Here is a 24,735-nt window from a genome sequence, read left to right as displayed (position 1 = left end):
GTATAATTCGGTCCTGATGGCTGCTGATTTTCTTCCTATGAACGTTTGACCCGTTTCTCTAGTTAGGCCCGAGTTAACTAGGCCCTAGTTAAAGCCATTCCTAGACTAAACATCAATATCATTGGTCCTGTTTTTAAACCAGGACTAGATTCATCTAGGTCCCACAAACCAACCTATTGTTTACAAGTTTGCTTACAAAATAAAATGTAAAAATGTTGAAAATTTCAGCACGTTTATTCAATAACGTTCTGTCATTTCTGCTCAGGCATTCTCTGAGGGCACAGCCTCTACCTTTGACCACAGTCTGAAGGAGAAGGCCCCCTTCACCATCCGTAATGCGCTGGGCATCCCTCTCACCGTGCAGCACAGTGCCAACCTGCGGGCGGTGGCCTCCCCTGGGCAGGGCAAGCTCCACGAGGTGGGGGTAGGGCAGAGCGTGGACCTGCAGTACTCTGGGTCGGGAACCTCCACACGGGGCAAACTGTCCGCTTTGCAACGCCAGGAGAGCTGCCTCTTTAACCTCAGCATCGGTCAGTGGACTACTCTATATTTATTTACACCTTTATTTATTTACACCTTTATTTATTTGACCTTTATTTAACGAGGCGAGTCAGTTAAGAACAAATTCTTATTTTAAATGACGGCCTGGGAACAGTGGGTTAACTGCCTGTTCAGGGGCAGAACAACAGACTTGAACTTGCAACCTGCTGGTTACTAGTCCAACACTCTAACCACTAGTCTACCTGCTGGTTACTAGTCCAACGCTCTAACCACTAGTCTACCTGCTGGTTACTAGTCCAACGCTCTAACCACTAGTCTACCTGCTGGTTACTAGTCCAACACTCTAACCACTAGGCTACCTGCTGGTTACTAGTCCAACGCTCTAACCACTAGTCTACCTGCTGGTTACTAGTCCAACGCTCTAACCACTAGTTTACCTGCTGGTTACTAGTCCAACGCTCTAACCACTAGGCTACCTGCTGGTTACTAGTCCAACACACTAACCACTAGGCTACCTGCTGGTTACTAGTCCAATGCTCTAACCACTAGGCTACCTGCTGGTTTCTAGTCCAACACTCTAACCACTAGGCTACCTGCTGGTTACTAGTCCAACACTCTAACCACTAGACTACCTGCTGGTTACTAGTCCAACACTCTAACCACTAGTCTACCTGCTGGTTACTAGTCCAACACTCTAACCACTAGTCTACCTGCTGGTTACTAGTCCAACACTCTAACCACTAGTCTACCTGCTGGTTACTAGTCCAACACTCTAACCACTAGGCTACCTGCTGGTTACTGACCCAATGCTCTAACCACTAGGCTACCTGCTGGTTACTAGCCCAACGCTCTAACCACTAGACTACCTGCTGGTTACTGACCCAACACTCTAACCACTAGTCTACCTGCTGGTTACTAGTCCAACGCTCTAACCACTAGGCTACCTGCTGGTTACCAGCCCAACACTCTAACCACTAGGCAACCTGCTTGTTACTAGTCCAACACTCTAACCACTAGTCTACCTGCTGGTTACTAGTCCAACGCTCTAACCACTAGGCTACCTGCTGGTTACTGGCGCCAACACTCTAACCACTAGGCTACCTGCTGGTTACTGACCCAACGCTCTAACCACTAGGCTACCTGCTGGTTACTAGTCCAACGCTCTAACCACTAGGCTACCTGCTGGTTACTGGCGCCAACACTCTAACCACTAGGCTACCTGCTGGTTACTGGCGCCAACACTCTAACCACTAGGCTACCTGCTGGTTACTGTCCCAACGCTCTAACCACTAGGCTACCTGCTGGTTACTAGTCCAGCGCTCTAACCACTAGTCTACCTGCTGGTTACTAGTCCAACGCTCTAACCACTAGTCTACCTGCTGGTTACTAGTCCAACGCTCTAACCACTAGGCTACCTGCTGGTTACTGGCCCAACACTCTAACCACTAGACTACCTGCTGGTTACTAGGCTACCTGCTGGTTACTGGCCCAACGCCCTAACCACTAGACTACCTGCTGGTTACTAGTCCACCGCTCTAACCACTAGTCTACCTGCTGGTTACTAGTCCAACGCTCTAACCACTAGTCTACCTGCTGGTTACTAGTCCAACGCTCTAACCACTAGTCTACCTGCTGGTTACTGGCCCAACACTCTAACCACAAGTCTACCTGCTGGTTACTAGTCCAACACTCTAACCACTAGTCTACCTGCTGGTTACTGGTCCAACACTCTAACCACTAGGCTACCTGCTGGTTACTGGTCCACCACTCTAACCACTAGTCTACCTGCTGGTTACTAGTGCAACACTCTAACCACTAGGCTACCTGCTGGTTACTAGTCCACCACTCTAACCACTAGTCTACCTGCTGGTTACTAGTCCAACACTCTAACCACTAGGCTACCTGCTGGTTACTAGGCTACCTGCTGGTTACTAGTCCAACACTCTAACCACTAGACTACCTGCTGGTTACTGGCCCAACACTCTAACCACTAGACTACCTGCTGGTTACTGGCCCAACACTCTAACCACTAGACTACCTGCTGATTACTAGTCCAACGTTCTAACCACTAGGCTACCTGCTGGTTACTAGTCCAACACTCTAACCACTAGACTACCTGCTGGTTACTGGCCCAACACTCTAACCACTAGGCTACCTGCTGGTTACTGACCCAACGCTGTAACCACTAGGCTACCTGTTGGTTACTGGCCCAACACTCTAACCACTAGACTACCTGCTGGTTACTAGCCCAACACTCTAACCACTAGACTACCTGCTGGTTACTGGCCCAACACTCTAACCACTAGACTACCTGCTGGTTACTGGCCCAACACTCTAACCACTAGACTACCTGCTGGTTACTGGCCCAACACTCTAACCACTAGACTACCTGCTGGTTACTGGCCCAACACTCTAACCACTAGACTACCTGCTGGTTACTGGCCCAACACTCTAACCACTAGACTACCTGCTGGTTACTGGCCCAACACTCTAACCACTAGACTACCTGCTGGTTACTGGCCCAACACTCTAACCACTACCCGCCACCTCCATATAGGGTCGTACTGTACATGTTGCTTGATGTGGTCTCTCCTTCTTTTACATTTCAACAGAGTATGTATGTCTCTGTTTCTCGTCCTGCACTAAAGTTTAGGGAATCCTTTTCCCTGTGTTTGAACGGGATTCGAACCGAACAGCTCGGCATGGGATTTTTTTTAATGATATTCCTCTGCCATTGGATAATAGATCGAGTCAGTAGCTGGAACAATGTCCACTGGTCCTGTCTCCTCCACAGTTCCTTCCGGGTACAGTGAGATCTCCAACCTGGCGGTGGATCAGCCTGGCAGGAGGCTCTATAACGTGAGAGATCCCGTGCTGCAGGAGAACGTGTCTGTGTTGGTACAGATTGACGCCTCGGAAGGAAACAAGGTCATCACCGTCCGATCTCCGCTACAGGTCAGCAAATCACTATGGAGCTGTCCTCCATCACTCTCTCTCTATGGAGCTGTCCTCCATCACTCTCTCTCTATGGAGCTGTCCTCCATCACTCTCTCTCTGTGGAACTGTCCTCCATCACTCTCTGTGGAGCTGTCCTCCATCACTCTCTCTATGGAGCTGTCCTCCATCACTCTCTCTATGGAGCTGTCCTCTATCACTCTCTCTATGGAGCTGTCCTCCATCACTCTCTCTCTATGGAGCTGTCCTCCATCACTCTCTCTCTGTGGAACTGTCCTCCATCACTCTCTGTGGAGCTGTCCTCCATCACTCTCTCTATGGAGCTGTCCTCCATCACTCTCTCTCTATGGAGCTGTCCTCTATCACTCTCTCTATGGAGCTGTCCTCCATCACTCTCTCTATAGAGCTGTCCTCCATCACTCTCTCTATGGAGCTGTCCTCCATCACTCTCTCTATGGAGCTGTCCTCCATCACTCTCTATGGAGCTGTCCTCCATCACTCTCTATGGAGCTGTCCTCCATCACTCTCTATGGAGCTGTCCTCCATCACTCTCTATGGAGCTGTCCTCCATCACTCTCTATGGAGCTGTCCTCCATCACTCTCTATGGAGCTGTCCTCCATCACTCTCTATGGAGCTGTCCTCCATCACTCTCTCTATGGAGCTGTCCTCCATCACTCTCTCTATGGAGCTGTCCTCCATCACTCACTCTCTATGGAGCTGTCCTCCATCACTCTCTCTCTAATATATCCCATTTAGCAGACGCTTTTGTCCAAAGCGACTTACAAGTCGGCTGGGGCCACTACTTTTACATATGGGTGGTCCCAGCGGGAATCGAACCCACGACGCTTGGCGTTGCAAGCGCCATGCTCTACCGACTGAGCCACACAGCTCTCTATGGAGCTGTCCTCCATCACTCTCTCTATGGAGCTGTCCTCCATCACTCTCTCTATGGAGCTGTCCTCCATCACTCTCTCTCTATGGAGCTGTCCTCCATCACTCTCTCTCTATGGAGCTGTCCTCCATCACTCTCTCTCTATGGAGCTGTCCTCCATCACTCTCTCTCTATGGAGCTGTCCTCCATCACTCTCTCTCTATGGAGCTGTCCTCCATCACTCTCTCTTTATGGAGCTGTCCTCCATCACTCTCTCTCTATGGAGCTGTCCTCCATCACTCACTCTATGGAGCTGTCCTCCATCACTCTCTCTCTATGGAGCTGTCCTCCGTCACTCTCTCTCTATGGAGCTGTCCTCCATCACTCTCTCTATGGAGCTGTCCTCCATCACTCTCTCTCTATGGAGCTGTCCTCCATCACTCTCTCTATGGAGCTGTCCTCCTTACTCACTCTCTATGGAGCTGTCCTCCATCACTCACTCTCTATGGAGCTGTCCTCCATCACTCACTCTATGGAGCTGTCCTCCATCACTCTCTCTCTATGGAGCCGTCCTCCATCACTCTCTCTCTATGGAGCTGTCCTCCGTCACTCTCTCTCTATGGAGCTGTCCTCCGTCACTCTCTCTATGGAGCTGTCCTCCATCACTCTCTCTATGGAGCTGTCCTCCATCACTCTCTCTATGGAGCTGTCCTCCATCACTCTCTCTATGGAGCTGTCCTCCATCACTCTCTCTATGGAGCTGTCCTCCATCACTCTCTCTCTATGGAGCTGTCCTCCATCACTCACTCTCTATGGAGCTGTCCTCCATCACTCACTCTCTATGGAGCTGTCCTCCATCACTCACTCTCTATGGAGCTGTCCTCCATCACTCACTCTCTATGGAGCTGTCCTCCATCACTCACTCTCTATGGAGCTGTCCTCCATCACTCACTCTCTATGGAGCTGTCCTCCATCACTCTCTCTATGGAGCTGTCCTCCATCACTCACTCTCTATGGAGCTGTCCTCCATCACTCTCTCTCTATGGAGCTGTCCTCCATCACTCTCTCTCTATGGAGCTGTCCTCCATCACTCTCTCTCTATGGAGCTGTCCTCCATCACTTTCTCTATGGAGCTGTCCTCCATCACACTCTCTATGGAGCTGTCCTCCTGTAGGCTATAGACACTCAACAGCTTTCAGTAGAGAGTAACAAGTCTTGTGGACTAGCAACGTGAACGCAGCTGATATTAAAATACATTTGATTTATTCAGCACTTTTCAATTACAGTAAAATCAGTGTTTTTGTTTCTATTGAGTCAAAAAAAGGATGAGGTCGTCCTTAACTGACTGTTTTTCAACGTGGTTTTGTGTTTCAGATCCAGAACCATTTCTCAGTGCCGTTTACCATCCTGAAGTATTGTCCCAAATCCAGAGGGATGGTTAATATAGGACTGGCAGAGCCCGAGAACGAGTCTGATGTTGCCCTGGACTCCTACAGGTAATAACCATGTTGGTAGGACCGATAATAACCATGTTGGTAGGACGGGTAATAACCATGTTGGTAGGACCGATAATAACCATGTTGGTAGGACGGGTAATAACCATGTTGGTAGGACAGGTAATAACCATGTTGGTAGGACGGGTAATAACCATGTAGGTAGGACCGATAATAACCATGTTGGTAGGACAGGTAATAACCATGTTGGTAGGACGGGTAATAACCATGTTGGTAGGACGGGTAATAACCATGTTGGTAGGACGGGTAATAACCATGTTGGTAGGACAGGTAATAACCATGTTGGTAGGACAGGTAATAACCATGTTGGTAGGACAGGTAACAGCCATGTTGGTAGGACAGGTAATAACCATGTTGGTAGGACGGGTAATAACCATGTTGGTAGGACAGGTAATAACCATGTTGGTAGGACAGGTAATAATCATGTCGGTAGGACGGGTAATAACCATGTTGGTAGGACGGGTAATAACCATGTTGGTAGGACAGGTAATAACCATGTTGGTAGCCCTGGACTCCTACAGGTGATAACCATGTTGGTAGGACAGGTAATGACCACGTCGGTAGGACAGGCGATAACCATGTCGGTAGGACAGGCGATAACCATGTCGGTAGGACAGGCGATAACCACGTCGGTAGGACAGGCGATAACCATGTCGGTAGGACAGGCGATAACCACGTCGGTAGGACAGGCGATAACCACGTCGGTAGGACAGGCGATAACCACGTCGTAGCCCTGGGCTCGTACAGGTCCTCAGAGAGGGACCTTACACAGAGACCTTAGAGAGGGACCTTACACAGAGACCTTAGAGAGGGACCTTACACAGAGACCTTAGAGAGGGACCTTACACAGAGACCTTAGAGAGGGACCTTACACAGAGATCTTAGAGAGGGACCTTACACAGAGACCTTAGAGAGGGACCTTACACAGAGACCTTAGAGAGGGACCTTACACAGAGACCTTAGAGAGGGACCTTACACAGAGACCTTAGAGAGGGACCTTACACAGAGATCTTAGAGAGGGACCTTACACAGAGACCTTAGAGAGGGACCTTACACAGAGACCTTAGAGAGGGACCTTACACAGAGACCTTAGAGAGGGACCTTACACAGAGACCTTAGAGAGGGACCTTACACAGAGACCTTAGAGAGGGACCTTACACAGAGACCTTAGAGAGGGACCTTACACAGAGACCTTAGAGAGGGACCTTAGAGAGGGACCTTACACAGAGACCTGAGAGAGGGACCTTACACAGAGACCTTAGAGAGGGACCTTACACAGAGACCTTAGAGAGGGACCTTACACAGAGACCTGAGAGAGGGACCTGAGAGAGGGACCTGAGAGAGGGACCTTACACAGAGACCTTAGAGAGGGACCTGAGAGAGGGACCTGAGAGAGGGACCTTACACAGAGACCTGAGAGAGGGACCTGAGAGAGGGACCTGAGAGAGGGACCTTACACAGAGACCTTAGAGAGGGACCTTACACAGAGACCTGAGAGAGGGACCTGGGAGAGGGACCTGGGAGAGGGACCTGGGAGAGGGACCTGGGAGAGGGACCTGGGAGAGGGACCTTGGAGAGGGACCTGGGAGAGGGACCTGGGAGAGGGACCTGGGAGAGGGACCTTAGAGAGGGACCTTAGAGAGGGACCTTAGAGAGGGACCTGAGAGAGGGACCTGAGAGAGGGACCTTACACAGAGACCTTGGAGAGGGACCTTACACACAGACCTTGGAGAGGGACCTTACACACAGACCTTGGAGAGGGACCTTAGAGAGGGACCTTACACAGAGACCTTGGAGAGTGACCTTACACAGAGACCTTGGAGAGGGACCTTACACAGAGACCTTAGAGAGGGACCTGGGAGAGGGACCTGGGAGAGGGACCTGGGAGAGGGACCTGGGAGAGGGACCTGGGAGAGGGACCTGAGAGAGGGACCTTAGAGAGGGACCTTGGAGAGGGACCTTGGAGAGGGACCTTGGAGAGGGACCTTGGAGAGGGACCTGAGAGAGGGACCTGAGAGAGGGACCTTAGAGAGGGACCTGAGAGAGGGACCTGAGAGAGGGACCTGAGAGAGGGACCTGAGAGAGGGACCTGAGAGAGGGACCTGAGAGAGGGACCTTACACAGAGACCTGAGAGAGGGACCTGAGAGAGGGACCTTAGAGAGGGACCTGAGAGAGGGACCTGAGAGAGGGACCTGAGAGAGGGACCTGGGAGAGGGACCACCTGAGAGAGGGACCTGAGAGAGGGACCTGAGAGAGGGACCTTAGAGAGGGACCTGAGAGAGGGACCTGAGAGAGGGACCTGAGAGAGGGACCTGAGAGAGGGACCTGAGAGAGGGACCTTACACAGAGACCTTAGAGAGGGACCTGAGAGAGGGACCTGAGAGAGGGACCTGAGAGAGGGACCTGAGAGAGGGACCTGAGAGAGGGACCTTACACAGAGACCTGAGAGAGGGACCTGAGAGAGGGACCTGAGAGAGGGACCTGAGAGAGGGACCTGAGAGAGGGACCTGAGAGAGGGACCTTACACAGAGACCTTAGAGAGGGACCTTAGAGAGGGACCTTAGAGAGGGACCTTAGAGAGGGACCTTAGAGAGGGACCTTAGAGAGGGACCTTAGAGAGGGACCTTAGAGAGGGACCTTAGAGAGGGACCTTAGAGAGGGACCTTACACAGAGACCTGAGAGAGGGACCTGAGAGAGGGACCTGAGAGAGGGACCTGAGAGAGGGACCTGAGAGAGGGACCTGAGAGAGGGACCTTAGAGAGGGACCTTAGAGAGGGACCTTAGAGAGGGACCTTAGAGAGGGACCTTAGAGAGGGACCTTAGAGAGGGACCTTTAGAGAGGGACCTTTAGAGAGGGACCTTTAGAGAGGGACCTTTAGAGAGGGACCTTAGAGAGGGACCTTAGAGAGGGACCTTAGAGAGGGACCTTTAGAGAGGGACCTTACACAGAGACCTTAGAGAGGGACCTTACACAGAGACCTTACACAGAGACCTTAGAGAGGGACCTTACACAGAGACCTTAGAGAGGGACCTTACACAGAGACCTTAGAGAGGGACCTTAGAGAGGGACCTTAGAGAGGGACCTTAGAGAGGGACCTTAGAGAGGGACCTTAGAGAGGGACCTTAGAGAGGGACCTTAGAGAGGGACCTTTAGAGAGGGACCTTACACAGAGACCTTAGAGAGGGACCTTACACAGAGACCTTAGAGAGGGACCTTACACAGAGACCTTAGAGAGGGACCTTACACAGAGACCTTAGAGAGGGACCTTAGAGAGGGACCTTAGAGAGGGACCTTAGAGAGGGACCTTAGAGAGGGACCTTAGAGAGGGACCTTAGAGAGGGACCTTAGAGAGGGACCTTAGAGAGGGACCTTAGAGAGGGACCTTACACAGAGACCTTAGAGAGGGACCTTACACAGAGACCTTAGAGAGGGACCTTACACAGAGACCTTAGAGAGGGACCTTACACAGAGACCTTAGAGAGGGACCTTACACAGAGACCATTTTTCTTCACGTTACACAACATTTAACACATTTCCTGTTTCTGTAAATGTGTTCTCAGTCAACCTATCAGGTAAAATAAGGGTAATTCATTTTGATTCAGTTTCACCTGGTAAGACCACTCCTCCTGAACATTAGCAGGAACTGTGTAGTTGTTGCTGTCCTCCTCAGACAGCACACGTTTATGACACCAGGGCACTCGTACTCGTGTCCACCAACGAGTGTTCGAGTAACTTCTCCTTGAATTGCCGGCATTATATTTGCTACTTATCATTGTAGGAAGCGAGATACACTTTTACCGGAGTGTTTGCATGTGTGAGCCGCCCGTCGCACATCTACTCGAAGGACAATTTGACATAATTATATTGGTTACTTATCGTATGAATGGACAGCTCTATTTCAACCTAGCTTCTGAAAGGCCGGTGGTCGCAGCGTACAGACAAAGGATACTATTTATCAGATGCTAATCATAAACAGGAAATTAAGAGGTTGATGTGTGATGAGCTGGGTCGCTTGGGAGATCCGGGTGTCCCCTTGCTCAATCTCAGTGTCTGTTATCCGGCTCGAAGGACCACGTTCGAGAGAGTGACACCATAAATATTCTAGTGCTTTCAACAAGTGTTCGAGTGCTTTCAACAAGTGTTCTAGTGCTTTCAACAAGTGTTCTAGTGCTTTCAACAAGTGTTCTAGTGCTTTCAACAAGTATTAACCCCCTAGACCCACCGGTGCGTCAATATAAGTTGCATAACAAAAGATTCCCCTTCAAAATCCGACAGTTTAAATTAGATATGTTTTTATTGCATTGGATGCGTATCAATCCACTGCATCCACTAGTGTCGCGTTTCAGTATCAATCCACTGCATCCACTAGTGTCACGTTTCAGTATCAATCCACTGCATCCACTAGTGTCATGTTTCAGTATCAATCCACTGCATCCACTAGTGTCGCGTTTCAGTATCAATCCGCTGCATTCACTAGTGTCGCATTTCAGTATCAATCGACTAGTGTCACGTTTCAGTATCAATCCACTGCATCCACTAGTGTCGCGTTTCAGTATCAATCCACTGCGTTCACTAGTGTCACGTTTCCGCATCAATCCACTGCATTCACTAGTGTCGCGTTTCAGTACCAATCCACTGCATTCACTAGTGTCGCGTTTCAGTATCAATCCACTGCATCCACTAGTGTCGCGTTTCAGTATCAATCCACTGCATTCACTAGTGTCGCGTTTCAGTATCAATCCACTGCATTCACTAGTGTCGTGTTTCAGTATCAATCCACTGCATTCACTAGTGTCGTGTTTCAGTATCAATCCACTGCATTCACTAGTGTCGCGTTTCAGTATCAATCCACTGCATTCACTAGTGTCGCGTTTCAGTATCAATCCACTGCATCCACTAGTGTCGCGTTTCAGTATCAATCCACTAGTGTCGCGTTTCAGTATCAATCCACTGCATCCACTAGTGTCGCGTTTCAGTATCAATCCACTGCATTCACTAGTGTCGCGTTTCGGTATCAATCCACTGCATTCACTAGTGTCGCGTTTCAGTATCAATCCACTGCATTCACTAGTGTCACGTTTCAGTATCAATCCACTGCATTCACTAGTGTCGCGTTTCAGTATCAATCCACTGCATTCACTAGTGTCACGTTTCAGTATCAATCCACTGCATTCACTAGTGTCGCGTTTCAGTATCAATCCACTGCATTCACTAGTGTCGCGTTTCAGTATCAATCCACTATTGTCGCGTTTCAGTATCAATCCGCTGCATTCACTAGTGTCGCGTTTCAGTATCAATCCGCTGCATTCACTAGTGTCGCGTTTCAGTATCAATCCACTGCATTCACTAGTGTCGCGTTTCAGTATCAATCCACTGCATTCACTAGTGTCACGTTTCAGTATCAATCCACTGCATTCACTAGTGTCGTGTTTCCGCATCAATCCACTGCATCCACTAGTGTCGCGTTTCAGTATCAATCCACTGCATTCACTAGTGTCGTGTTTCAGTATCAATCCACTGCATTCACTAGTGTCGCGTTTCAGTATCAATCCACTGCATTCACTAGTGTCGTATTTCAGTATCAATCCACTGCATTCACTACTGTCGCGTTTCAGTATCAATCCACTGCGTTCACTAGTGTCGCGTTTCAGTATCAATCCGCTGTATTCACTAGTGTCGTGTTTCAGTATCAATCCACTGCATTCACTAGTGTCGTGTTTCAGTATCAATCCACTGCATTCACTACTGTCGCGTTTCAGTATCAATCCACTGCGTTCACTAGTGTCGCGTTTCAGTATCAATCCACTGCATTCACTACTGTCGCGTTTCAGTATCAATCCACTGCGTTCACTAGTGTCGCGTTTCAGTATCAATCCACTGCGTTCACTAGTGTCGCGTTTCAGTATCAATCCACTGCGTTCACTAGTGTCGCGTTTCAGTATCAATCCACTGCATTCACTACTGTCGCGTTTCAGTATCAATCCACTGCGTTCACTAGTGTCACGTTTCAGTATCAATCCGCTGTATTCACTAGTGTCGTGTTTCAGTATCAATCCACTGCATTCACTAGTGTCGTGTTTCAGTATCAATCCACTGCATTCACTACTGTCGCGTTTCAGTATCAATCCACTGCGTTCACTAGTGTCGCGTTTCAGTATCAATCCACTGCATTCACTAGTGTCGCGTTTCAGTATCAATCCACTGCATTCACTAGTGTCGTGTTTCAGTATCAATCCACTGCATTCACTACTGTCGCGTTTCAGTATCAATCCACTGCGTTCACTAGTGTCACGTTTCAGTATCAATCCGCTGTATTCACTAGTGTCGTGTTTCAGTATCAATCCACTGCATTCACTAGTGTCGCGTTTCAGTATCAATCCACTGCATTCACTAGTGTCGCGTTTCAGTATCAATCCACTGCATTCACTAGTGTCACGTTTCAGTATCAATCCACTGCATTCACTAGTGTCGCGTTTCAGTATCAATCCACTGCATTCACTAGTGTCGCGTTTCAGTATCAATCCACTATTGTCGCGTTTCAGTATCAATCCGCTGCATTCACTAGTGTCGCGTTTCAGTATCAATCCGCTGCATTCACTAGTGTCGCGTTTCAGTATCAATCCACTGCATTCACTAGTGTCGCGTTTCAGTATCAATCCACTGCATTCACTAGTGTCACGTTTCAGTATCAATCCACTGCATTCACTAGTGTCGTGTTTCCGCATCAATCCACTGCATCCACTAGTGTCGCGTTTCAGTATCAATCCACTGCATTCACTAGTGTCGCGTTTCAGTATCAATCCACTGCATTCACTAGTGTCGCGTTTCAGTATCAATCCACTAGTGTCGCGTTTCAGTATCAATTCACTAGTGTCGCGTTTCAGTATCAATCCACTGCATCCACTAGTGTCACGTTTCCGCTTCTGCGTTGAAATGTGGCAGATGTAGAGAGGTGTTTTGTCAGACCATTAGAAATCCCGAAAATTACCAACTTACTTAGCATCCGAACGGTTTGACATACAAACAATAACCATATTTTATGGAAAGGATAGACTCTAACGAACACAACAGTGTTCTCCGTGTTGCTCTATGACTTACAAATATCGGGGGGACTCGTCTGAAGTCGGGACCGTTGACGTGACAACTTCTTTGTTTGTAGCGTCAGAACCGTTTGTGGTACAAATTAGTTGAAAGTATCTGGAGCATCAGCATTTGGGGGTTTGATTACAGGCTCAAAATGGCCAGAAACAAAGACCTTTCTTCAGAAAATCGTCAGTCTATTCTTCTTCTGAGAAATGAACGCTATTCCATGAGAGAAATTGCCAAGAAAATGAAGATCTCGTACAACGCTGTGTACTCCTCCCTTCACAGAACAGCAGTCTCAACGTCAACAGTGAAGAGGCGACTCCGGGATGCAAAGAAAAAGCCAAATCTCAGACTGGCCAATAATTTATAAAAGGACACAGACACTGGACAGAGGAACTCTGCCAAGAAGGCCAGCATCCCAGAGTCGCCTCTTCTCTGTTGACGTTGAGACTGGACAGAGGAACTCTGCCTAGAAGGCCAGCATCCCAGAGTCGCCTCTTCTCTGTTGACGTTGAGACTGGACAGAGGAACTCTGCCTAGAAGGCCAGCATCCCAGAGTCGCCTCTTCTCTGTTGACGTTGAGACTGGACAGAGGAACTCTGCCTAGAAGGCCAGCATCCCAGAGTCGCCTCTTCTCTGTTGACGTTGAGACTGGACAGAGGAACTCTGCCTAGAAGGCCAGCATCCCGGAGTCGCCTCTTCGCTGTTGACATTGAGACCGGTGTTTTGCGGGTACTATTTAATGAAGCTGCCAGTTGAGGACTTGTGAGGCGTCTGTTTCTCAAACGTGACACTCTAATGTACTTTTGCTCAGTTGTGCACCGGGGCCTCCCACCCCTCTTTCTATTCAGGTTAGAGACAGTTTGCACTGTTCTGTGAAGGGAGAAGTACACGTACGAGATATCTAAAAAGGGTCCTAAAATTCTAAATCCATAGTTTGAACCATCTTAAAACAATACCATATGTCAGCTTAGCGATTCCCAACCGCTTAGACTTACAGGGGTAAAACAAATATTCTAGAACTTTAAACAAATATTCTAGAACTTTAAACAAATGTTCTAGAACTTTAAACAAATGTTCTAGAACTTTAAACAAATGTTCTAGAACTGTAAACAAATGTTCTAGAACTGTAAACAAATGTTCTAGAACTGTAAACAAATGTTCTAGAACTGTAAACAAATGTTCTAGAACTGTAAACAAATGTTCTAGAACTGTAAACAAATGTTCTAGAACTGTAAACAAATGTTCTAGAACTGTAAACAAATGTTCTAGAACTTTAATCAACTGTTCTAGAACTTTAAACAAATGTTCTAGAACTTTAATCAACTGTTATAGAACTGTAAACAAATGTTCTAAGAGTGTTGTACAGACTCCCTGTCCTTACCTTGTTTCACTCCTCTCTTCTCTCTGACGCAGATGTCAGCTTGGGTTATGTTCAACTAGATTGTTAGTTATATGTGGTTAAATGTGGTCTCCTCATTATATGTGGTCTCCCCGTCTCTTCTCCCTCTATAGGTGTCAGCTCTTCCTCCAGCCAGCTGGGCGCCTGGAGGGCCAGTACTGCCCGTCGTCTACCTGTATCGCCTGGAAGGAGCAGGTCCACCTGAGCTCTGAGGTGCGGTCCCTTCTCCAGTGTCCGTCGGCAGACAGCAGCTTCCTGCCCCTCCAGGTGACCACCTTGGCCACACCAGATCACCTGTCCTTCATTTCCTCCCAGCGAGAGGACGACTGGGACCCGGCCTACGTCATCCACCTCCACCCAGCTGTGACCCTCCGGAACCTGCTGCCTTACAGCATCAGATATCTACTGGAGGTAGTACGACTTAGATAACCTAAACATGAAGACAGTCACTAGGCTAGGATCTAACCCAAGACCTGTACCCTGCCTTACAGCATCAGATATCTACTGGAGGTAGTAGCACTTAGATAACCTGAACATGAAGACAGTCACTAGACTAGGATCTAACCCTAGACCTGTACCCTGCCTTACAGATATCTACTGGAGGTAGTGACACTTAGATAACATGAACATGAAGACAGTCACTAGGCTAGGATCTAACCCTAGACCTGTACCCTGCCTTACAGCATCAGATATCTACTGGAGGTAGTACCACTTAGATAACCTAAACATGAAGACAGTCACTAGGCTAGGATCTAACCCTAGACCTGTACCCTGCCTTACAGATATCTACTGGAGGTAGTGACACTTAGATAACCTAAACATGAAGACAGTCACTAGGCTAGGATCTAACCCTAGACCTGTACCCTGCCTTACAGCATCAGATATCTACTGGAGGTAGTAGCACTTAGATAACCTGAACATGAAGACAGTCACTAGGCTAGGATCTAACCCTAGACCTGTACCCTGCCTTACAGCATCAGATATCTACTGGAGGTAGTGACACTTAGATAACCTGAACATGAAGACAGTCACTAGGCTAGGATCTAACCCTAGACCTGTACCCTGCCTTACAGATATCTACTGGAGGTAGTGACACTTAGATAACCTGAACATGAAGACAGTCACTAGGCTAGGATCTAACCCTAGACCTGTACCCTGCCTTACAGCATCAGATATCTACTGGAGGTAGTAGCACTTAGATAACCTAAACATGAAGACAGTCACTAGGCTAGGATCTAACCCTAGACCTGTACCCTGCCTTACAGCATCAGATATCTACTGGAGGTAGTACCACTTAGATAACCTAAACATGAAGACAGTCACTAGACTAGGATCTAACCCTAGACCTGTACCCTGCCTTACAGCATCATATATCTACTGGAGGTAGTGACACTTAGATAACCTAAACATGAAGACAGTCACTAGGCTAGGATCTAACCCTAGACCTGTACCCTGCCTTACAGATATCTACTGGAGGTAGTACCACTTAGATAACCTAAACATGAAGACAGTCACTAGACTAGGATCTAACCCTAGACCTGTACCCTGCCTTACAGATATCTACTGGAGGTAGTGACACTTAGATAACCTGAACATGAAGACAGTCACTAGGCTAGGATCTAACCCTAGACCTGTACCCTGCCTTACAGATATCTACTGGAGGTAGTGACACTTAGATAACCTAAACATGAAGACAGTCACTAGGCTAGGATCTAACCCTAGACCTGTACCCTGCCTTAAAGCATCAGATATCTACTGGAGGTAGTACCACTTAGATAACCTAAACATGAAGACAGTCACTAGGCTAGGATCTAACCCTAGACCTGTACCCTGCCTTACAGCATCAGATATCTACTGGAGGTAGTGACACTTAGATAACCTAAACATGAAGACAGTCACTAGACTAGGATCTAACCCTAGACCTGTACCCTGCCTTACAGCATCAGATATCTACTGGAGGTAGTGACACTTAGATAACCTAAACATGAAGACAGTCACTAGGCTAGGATCTAACCCTAGACCTGTACCCTGCCTTACAGCATCAGATATCTACTGGAGGTAGTACCACTTAGATAACCTAAACATGAAGACAGTCACTAGGCTAGGATCTAACCCTAGACCTGTACCCTGCCTTACAGATATCTACTGGAGGTAGTACCACTTAGATAACCTAAACATGAAGACAGTCACTAGACTAGGATCTAACCCTAGACCTGTACCCTGCCTTACAGCATCAGATATCTACTGGAGGTAGTACCACTTAGATAACCTGAACATGAAGACAGTCACTAGGCTAGGATCTAACCCTAGACCTGTACCCTGCCTTACAGCATCAGATATCTACTGGAGGTAGTACCACTTAGATAACCTGAACATGAAGACAGTCACTAGGCTAGGATCTAACCCTAGACCTGTACCCTGCCTTACAGATATCTACTGGAGGTAGTGACACTTAGATAACCTAAACATGAAGACAGTCACTAGGCTAGGATCTAACCCTAGACCTGTACCCTGCCTTACAGATATCTACTGGAGGTAGTGACACTTAGATAACCTAAACATGAAGACAGTCACTAGGCTAGGATCTAACCCTAGACCTGTACCCTGCCTTACAGATATCTACTGGAGGTAGTACCACTTAGATAACCTAAACATGAAGACAGTCACTAGGCTAGGATCTAACCCTAGACCTGTACCCTGCCTTACAGATATCTACTGGAGGTAGTACCACTTAGATAACCTGAACATGAAGACAGTCACTAGGCTAGGATCTAACCCTAGACCTGTACCCTGCCTTACAGCATCAGATATCTACTGGAGGTAGTGACACTTAGATAACCTAAACATGAAGACAGTCACTAGGCTAGGATCTAACCCTAGACCTGTACCCTGCCTTACAGATATCTACTGGAGGTAGTGACACTTAGATAACCTAAACATGAAGACAGTCACTAGGCTAGGATCTAACCCTAGACCTGTACCCTGCCTTACAGCTATCTACTGGAGGTAGTACCACTTAGATAACCTGAACAATCAGCCAGCCTCTAGACTTTGATTTCATTATTTCCTGTTGTTATGCCATGTTGAGGTACCTCTACAATGCAAAGATACTTTCCTCACGGATACATTTTCAAACTTGTGTCGACCCATTAATCCGTCTCTCCAGGGCTCAGCAGAGTTCCACGAGCTCCAGGAGGGCAGCGCGGCAGACGTTCTGAACGCCCGTATAGGAGGTGAGATCATGGAGATGGTCCTGGTTAAATACCAGGGCAGGGACTGGTCCGGACGTATCCGTATCGCCCAGGACATGCAGGAGTTCTTCCCTGTGTGCTTCGCCTGCGACTCGGCCGAGACGCTGACCGTGGACCTGAGCGTGCACGTGGCGCGTCTGCATGGACGTCTGACGCTGGCTGTGTTTAGCCCGTACTGGATCGTCAATAAGACGTCCAGGGTTCTGCAGTACCGCGCGGAAGACGTCTCCGTCAAACACGCGTCGGACTTCAGGGACGTCGTCCTCTTCTCCTTCAAGAGAAAGAACATCTTCAGCAAGAACAAGGTAGGAAAGCGTCTGACTGTCTTATTTTATTGAACCTTTATTTAACTAGGCAAGTCAGTTAAGAACATATTCTTATTTACAATGACGGCCAATCAAAAGGCCCCCTGCGGGGACGGGGGCTGGGATTAAAATAAATAAATACAATATAAATATAGGACAGAACACACATCACGACAAGAGAGACAACACAACACTACATAAAGAGAGACCTAAGACGACAACATAGCAAGGCAGCAACACATGACAACACCGCATGGTAGCAACACAACATGACAACATGGTAGCAGCATAACATGACAACAACATGGTACCAGCACAACATGGTACCAGCACAACATGGTACCAGCACAACATGGTACCAGCACAACATGGTAGCAGCACAACATGGTAGCAGCACGACATGGTAGCAACACAACATGGTAGTAACACGACATGACACAACATGGTTGCAACAAGACATGACACACCATGGTAGTAACACAGCATGGTAGCAACACAACATGGTAGCAACACGACATGGTAGCAACACGACATGGTAGCAACACGACATGGTAGCAACACAGCATGTTAGCAATACGACATGGTAGCAACACGACATGGTAGCAACACGACATGGTAGCAACACGACATGGTAGCAACACGACATGGTAGCAACACGACATGGTAGCAACACATCATGACTACAACATGGTAGCAACACAACATGACACACCATGGTAGTAACACAGCATGGTAGCAACACAACATGGTAGCAACACGACATGGTAGCAACACGACATGGTAGCAACACGACATGGTAGCAACACGACATGGTAGCAACACGACATGGTAGCAACACAGCATGTTAGCAATACGACATGGTAGCAACACGACATGGTAGCAACACGACATGGTAGCAACACAGCATGTTAGCAATACGACATGGTAGCAACACGACATGGTAGCAACACGACATGGTAGCAACACGACATGGTAGCAACACGACATGGTAGCAACACGACATGGTAGCAACACGACATGGTAGCAACACGACATGGTAGCAACACATCATGACTACAACATGGTAGCAACACAACATGACTACAACATGGTAGCAACACAACATGACTACAACATGATAGCAGCACAACATGGTAGCAGCACAAAACATGGTACAAACATTATTGGGCACAGACAACATCAGAAAGGTCTAGAAGGTAGAAACAACAATACATCACACAAGGCAGCCACAACTTTTCAGTAAAAGTGTCCATGATTTAAGTCTTTGAATGAAGAGATTGACATTAAACTGTCCAGTTTGAGTGTTTGTTGCAGCTCGTTCCAGTCGCTAGCTGCAGCGAACTGAAAAGACGAGCGACCCAGGGATGTGTGCGCTTTGGGGACCTTTAACAGAATGTGACTGGCAGAAAGGTTGTCGTATGTGGAGGATGAGGGATGCAATAGATTTCTCAGATAGAGAGGCCGAAGAGGGTTTAATAAATAAGCATCAATCAGTGTGTCTGTCAACGGGTTTACAGAGATGACCAGTCTACAGAGGAGTATAGAGAGCAGTGATCGGTCAACGGGTTTACAGAGATGACCAGTCTACAGAGAGCAGTGATCTGTCAACGGGTTTACAGAGATGACCAGTTTACAGAGGAGTATAGAGAGCAGTGATCTGTCCTATAAGGAGCATTGGTGGCTAATCTGATAGCCGACTGGTAAAGAACATCTAGCCACTCGAGACCCTTACCTGCCGATCTATAAATTAAGTCTCCGTAATCTAACATGGGTAGGATGGTCATCTGCATCAGGGTTAGTTTGGCAGCTGGGGTGAAAGAGGAGCGATTAGCTTTGGCCAAGTCAATAAAAACAGTAGCTCAATGTTGCTTAGAATCAATGGCGATGGTGACATCATTGAGGACCCTTTTAAGGTTGCAGTGACACATCCATAACCTGAGCGGGAACCAGATTCAACCTTAAAGAAGAAAGTGTCTAAACCATCTGACCCAGTTAATTTTTTTTTGGGGGGGGGGGGGTCAAGTTTAAGGAGCTCCTTTAGCACCTTGGACTCAGTGACCGCCTGCAGGGGGGAAACGTCGTAGCGGGGCAGGGGGGAAACGTTGTAGCGGGGCGGGGGGGAAACGTTGTAGCGGGGCAGGGGGGAAAGTCCAGAGTCACTCACCTCAACAGTGTCTGTGGGCTGGAGGTGAGCGAAAGCTTGGGAGAGAGGAGGGAGTGTGGTGGGGGTACCTGTACCAGACAGGGGGAGAGAGGGGGAGTGTGGTGGTGGTACCTGTACCAGACAGGGGGAGAGAGGGGGGAGTGTGGTGGTGGTACCTGTACCAGACAGGGGGAGAGAGGGGATAGTGTGGTGGGGGTATTTGTACCAGACAGGGGGAGAGAGGGGTGAGTGTGGTGGTGGTACCTGTACCAGACAGGGGGAGAGAGGGGAGAGTGTGGTGGGGGTATTTGTACCAGACAGGGGGAGAGAGGGGGAGTGTGGTGGGAGTACCTGTACCAGACAGGGGGAGAGAGGGGGAGTGTGGTGGGGGTACCTGTACCAGACGGGGAGAGGGGGGTGAGTGTGGTGGTGGTACCTGTACCAGACGGGGAGAGGGGGTGAGTGTGGTGGTGGTACCTGTACCAGACGGGGAGAGGGGGTGAGTGTGGTGGGGGTACTTGTACCAGACAGGGGGAGAGAGGGGGAGTGTGGTGGGAGTACCTGTACCAGACAGGGGGAGAGAGGAGGGAGTGTGGTGGGGGTACCTGTACCAGACAGGGGGAGTGAGGAGGGAGTGTGGTGGGGGTACCTGTACCAGACAGGGGGAGAGAGGGGGGAGTGTGGTGAGGGTACCTGTACCAGACAGGGGGAGAGAGGGGGGAGTGTGGTGGGGGTACCTGTACCAGACAGGGGGTGAGTGTGGTGAGGGTACCTGTACCAGACAGGGGGAGAGAGGGGTGAGTGTGGTGGTGGTACCTGTACCAGACAGGGGGAGAGAGGGGTGATTGTGGTGGGGGTACCTGTACCAGACAGGGGAGAGAGGGGGGAGTGTGGTGGGGGTACCTGTACCAGACAGGAGGAGAGAGGGGGGAGTGTGGTGGGGGTACCTGTACCAGACAGGGGGAGTGTGGTGGGGGTACTTGTACCAGACAGGGGGAGAGAGGGGGGAGTGTGGTGGGAGTACCTGTACCAGACAGGGGGAGAGAGGGGTGAGTGTGGTGGGGGTACCTGTACCAGACGGGGAGAGGGGGGTGAGTGTGGTGGTGGTACCTGTACCAGACGGGGAGAGGGGGGTGAGTGTGGTGGGGGTACCTGTACCAGACAGGGGGAGAGAGGAGGGAGTGTGGTGGGGGTACCTGTACCAGACAGGGGGAGAGAGGGGGGGTACCTGTACCAGACAGGGGGAGAGAGGGGGGGTACCTGTACCAGACAGGGGGAGACAGGGCGGAGTGTGGTGAGGGTACCTGTACCAGACAGGGGGAGAGAGGGGGGAGTGTGGTGGGGGTACCTGTACCAGACAGGGGGAGAGAGGGGGGAGTGTGGTGGGGGTACCTGTACCAGACAGGGGGAGAGAGGGGGAGTGTGGTGGGGGTACCTGTACCAGACAGGGGGAGTGAGGAGGGAGTGTGGTGGGGGTACCTGTACCAGACAGGGGGAGAGAGGGGGGAGTGTGGTGAGGGTACCTGTACCAGACAGGGGGAGAGAGGGGGAGTGTGGTGGGGGTACCTGTACCAGACAGGGGGTGAGTGTGGTGAGGGTACCTGTACCAGACAGGGGGAGAGAGGGGTGAGTGTGGTGGTGGTACCTGTACCAGACAGGGGGAGAGAGGGGTGATTGTGGTGGGGGTACCTGTACCAGACAGGGGGAGAGAGGGGGGAGTGTGGTGGGGGTACCTGTACCAGACAGGAGGAGAGAGGGGGGAGTGTGGTGGGGGTACCTGTACCAGACAGGGGGAGTGTGGTGGGGGTACCTGTACCAGACAGGGTGAGTGTGGTGGGGGTACCTGTACCAGACAGGGGGAGTGTGGTGGGGGTACCTGTACCAGACAGGGTGAGTGTGGTGGGGGTACCTGTACCAGACAGGGGGAGTGTGGTGGGGGTACCTGTACCAGACAGGGTGAGTGTGGTGGGGGTACCTGTACCAGACATGGGGAGTGTGGTGGGGGTACCTGTACCAGACAGGGGGGGAGTGTGGTGGGGGTACCTGTACCAGACAGGGGGAGTGTGGTGGGGTACCTGTACCAGACAGGGGGAGTGTGGTGGGGGGTACCTGTACCAGACAGGGGGAGTGTGGTGGGGGTACCTGTACCAGACAGGGGGGGAGTGTGGTGGGGGTACCTGTACCAGACAGGGGGAGTGTGGTGGGGGTACCTGTACCAGACAGGGGGAGTGTGGTGGGGTACCTGTACCAGACAGGGGGAGTGTGGTGGGGTACCTGTACCAGACAGGGGGAGAGAGGGGGGTGTGGTGGGGGTACCTGTACCAGACAGGGGGAGTGTGGTGGGGTACCTGTACCAGACAGGGGGAGAGAGGGGTGAGTATGGTGGGGGTACCTGTACCAGACAGGGGGAGTGTGGTGGGGGTACCTGTACCAGACAGGGGGAGAGAGGGGTGAGTGTGGTGGGGGTACCTGTACCAGACAGGGGAGTGTGGTGGGGTACCTGTACCAGACAGGGGGAGAGAGGGGTGAGTGTGGTGGGGGTACCTGTACCAGACAGGGGGTGAGTGTGGTGAGGGTACCTGTACCAGACAGGGGGAGAGAGGGGTGAGTGTGGTGGGGGTACCTGTACCAGACAGGGGGAGAGAGGGGTGAGTGTGGTGGGGGTACCTGTACCAGACAGGGGGAGTGTGGTGGGGGTACCTGTACCAGACAGGGGGAGAGAGGGGATTGTGGTGGGGGTACCTGTACCAGACAGGGGGAGAGAGGAGTGAGTGTGGTGGGGGTACCTGTACCAGACAGGGGGAGAGAGGGGTGAGTGTGGTGGGGTACCTGTACCAGACAGGGGGAGAGAGGGGTGAGTGTGGTGGGGGTACCTGTACCAGACAGGGGGAGAGAGGAGTGAGTGTGGTGGGGGTACCTGTACCAGACAGGGGGAGAGAGGGGTGAGTGTGGTGGGGGTACCTGTACCAGACAGGGGGAGTGTGGTGGGGTACCTGTACCAGACAGGGGGAGAGAGGGGTGAGTGTGGTGGGGGTACCTGTACCAGACAGGGGGAGAGAGGGGGGAGTGTGGTGAGGGTACCTGTACCAGACAGGGGGAGAGAGGGGTGAGTGTGGTGGGGGTACCTGTACCAGACAGGGGGAGAGAGGGGGAGTGTGGTGAGGGTACCTGTACCAGACAGGGGGAGAGAGGGGTGAGTGTGGTGGGGGTACCTGTACCAGACAGGGGGAGAGAGGAGGGAGTGTGGTGGTGGTACCTGTACCAGACAGGGGGAGAGAGGGGTGAGTGTGGTGAGGGTACCTGTACCAGACAGGGGGAGAGAGGGGTGAGTGTGGTGGGGGTACCTGTACCAGACAGGGGGGAGAGGGGGGGAGTGTGGTGAGGGTACCTGTACCAGACAGGGGGAGAGAGGGGTGAGTGTGGTGGGGTACCTGTACCAGACAGGGGGAGAGAGGGGTGAGTGTGGGGGGGTACCTGTACCAGACAGGGGGAGAGAGGGGGGAGTGTGGTGAGGGTACCTGTACCAGACAGGGGGAGAGAGGAGTGAGTGTGGTGAGGGTACCTGTACCAGACAGGGGGAGAGAGGGGGGAGTGTGGTTGGGGTACCTGTACCAGACAGGGGGAGAGAGGGGGAGTGTGGTGGGGGTACCTGTACCAGAGAGGGGGAGAGTGGGGGGGTACCTGTACCAGACAGGGGGAGAGAGGGGGAGTGTGGTGGGGGTACCTGTACCAGACAGGGGGAGAGAGGGGGGGGTACCTGTACCAGACAGGGGGAGAGAGGGGGAGTGTGGTGGGGGTACCTGTACCAGACAGGGGGAGAGAGGAGGGGGTACCTGTACCAGACAGGGGGAGAGAGGGGGGGTACCTGTACCAGACAGGGGGAGAGAGGAGGGAGTGTGGTGGGGGTACCTGTACCAGACAGGGGGAGAGAGGGGGAGTGTGGTGGGGGTACCTGTACCAGACAGGGGGAGAGAGGAGTGAGTGTGGTGAGGGTACCTGTATCAGACAGGGGGAGAGAGGGGGGAGTGTGGTGGGGGTACCTGTACCAGACAGGGGGAGAGAGGGGGAGTGTGGTGGGGGTACTTGTACCAGACAGGGGGAGAGAGGAGGGAGTGTGGTGAGGGTACCTGTACCAGACAGGGGGAGAGAGGAGGGAGTGTGGTGAGGGTACCTGTACCAGACAGGGGGAGAGAGGGGGGAGTGTGGTGGGGGTACCTGTACCAGACAGGGGGAGAGAGGGGGGAGTGTGGTGGGGGTACTTGTACCAGACAGGGGGAGAGAGGGGTGAGTGTGGTGGGGGTACCTGTACCAGACAGGGGGAGTGTGGTGGGGTACCTGTACCAGACAGGGGGAGAGAGGGGTGAGTGTGGTGGGGGTACCTGTACCAGACAGGGGGTGAGTGTGGTGAGGGTACCTGTACCAGACAGGGGGAGAGAGGGGTGAGTGTGGTGGGGGTACCTGTACCAGACAGGGGGAGAGAGGGGTGAGTGTGGTGGGGGTACCTGTACCAGACAGGGGGAGTGTGGTGAGGGTACCTGTACCAGACAGGGGGAGAGAGGGGTGAGTGTGGTGGGGGTACCTGTACCAGACAGGGGGAGAGAGGGGGGAGTGTGGTGGGGGTACCTGTACCAGACAGGGGGAGAGAGGGGATTGTGGTGGGGGTACCTGTACCAGACAGGGGGAGAGAGGAGTGAGTGTGGTGG

The 24,735-nt window shown here is 50.8% G+C and overlaps 1 protein-coding gene across 1 annotated transcript in view; it reads left to right on the top strand.

Moving 5' to 3' along the window:
• The first annotated feature begins 16 nt into the window (after positions 1 to 16).
• LOC135537568 (intermembrane lipid transfer protein VPS13C-like) overlaps positions 17 to 24,735 on the top strand; it is a 77,949-nt gene continuing 53,230 nt past the window's right edge. Inside the window, 6 exon segments of the mRNA XM_064963699.1 lie at positions 17 to 43; positions 266 to 530; positions 3,296 to 3,456; positions 5,703 to 5,824; positions 14,447 to 14,744; positions 17,500 to 17,889. Of these exon segments, the coding sequence (XP_064819771.1) occupies positions 17 to 43; positions 266 to 530; positions 3,296 to 3,456; positions 5,703 to 5,824; positions 14,447 to 14,744; positions 17,500 to 17,889 (1,263 nt within the window).

The sequence above is a fragment of the Oncorhynchus masou genome, unplaced genomic scaffold, assembly GCF_036934945.1.
Source record: "Oncorhynchus masou masou isolate Uvic2021 unplaced genomic scaffold, UVic_Omas_1.1 unplaced_scaffold_817, whole genome shotgun sequence".
NCBI classification, from domain to species: domain Eukaryota; kingdom Metazoa; phylum Chordata; class Actinopteri; order Salmoniformes; family Salmonidae; genus Oncorhynchus; species Oncorhynchus masou.
Note: the sequence above shows the minus strand (reverse complement) of the source record. Positions and strands in the feature narration are given on the sequence as shown.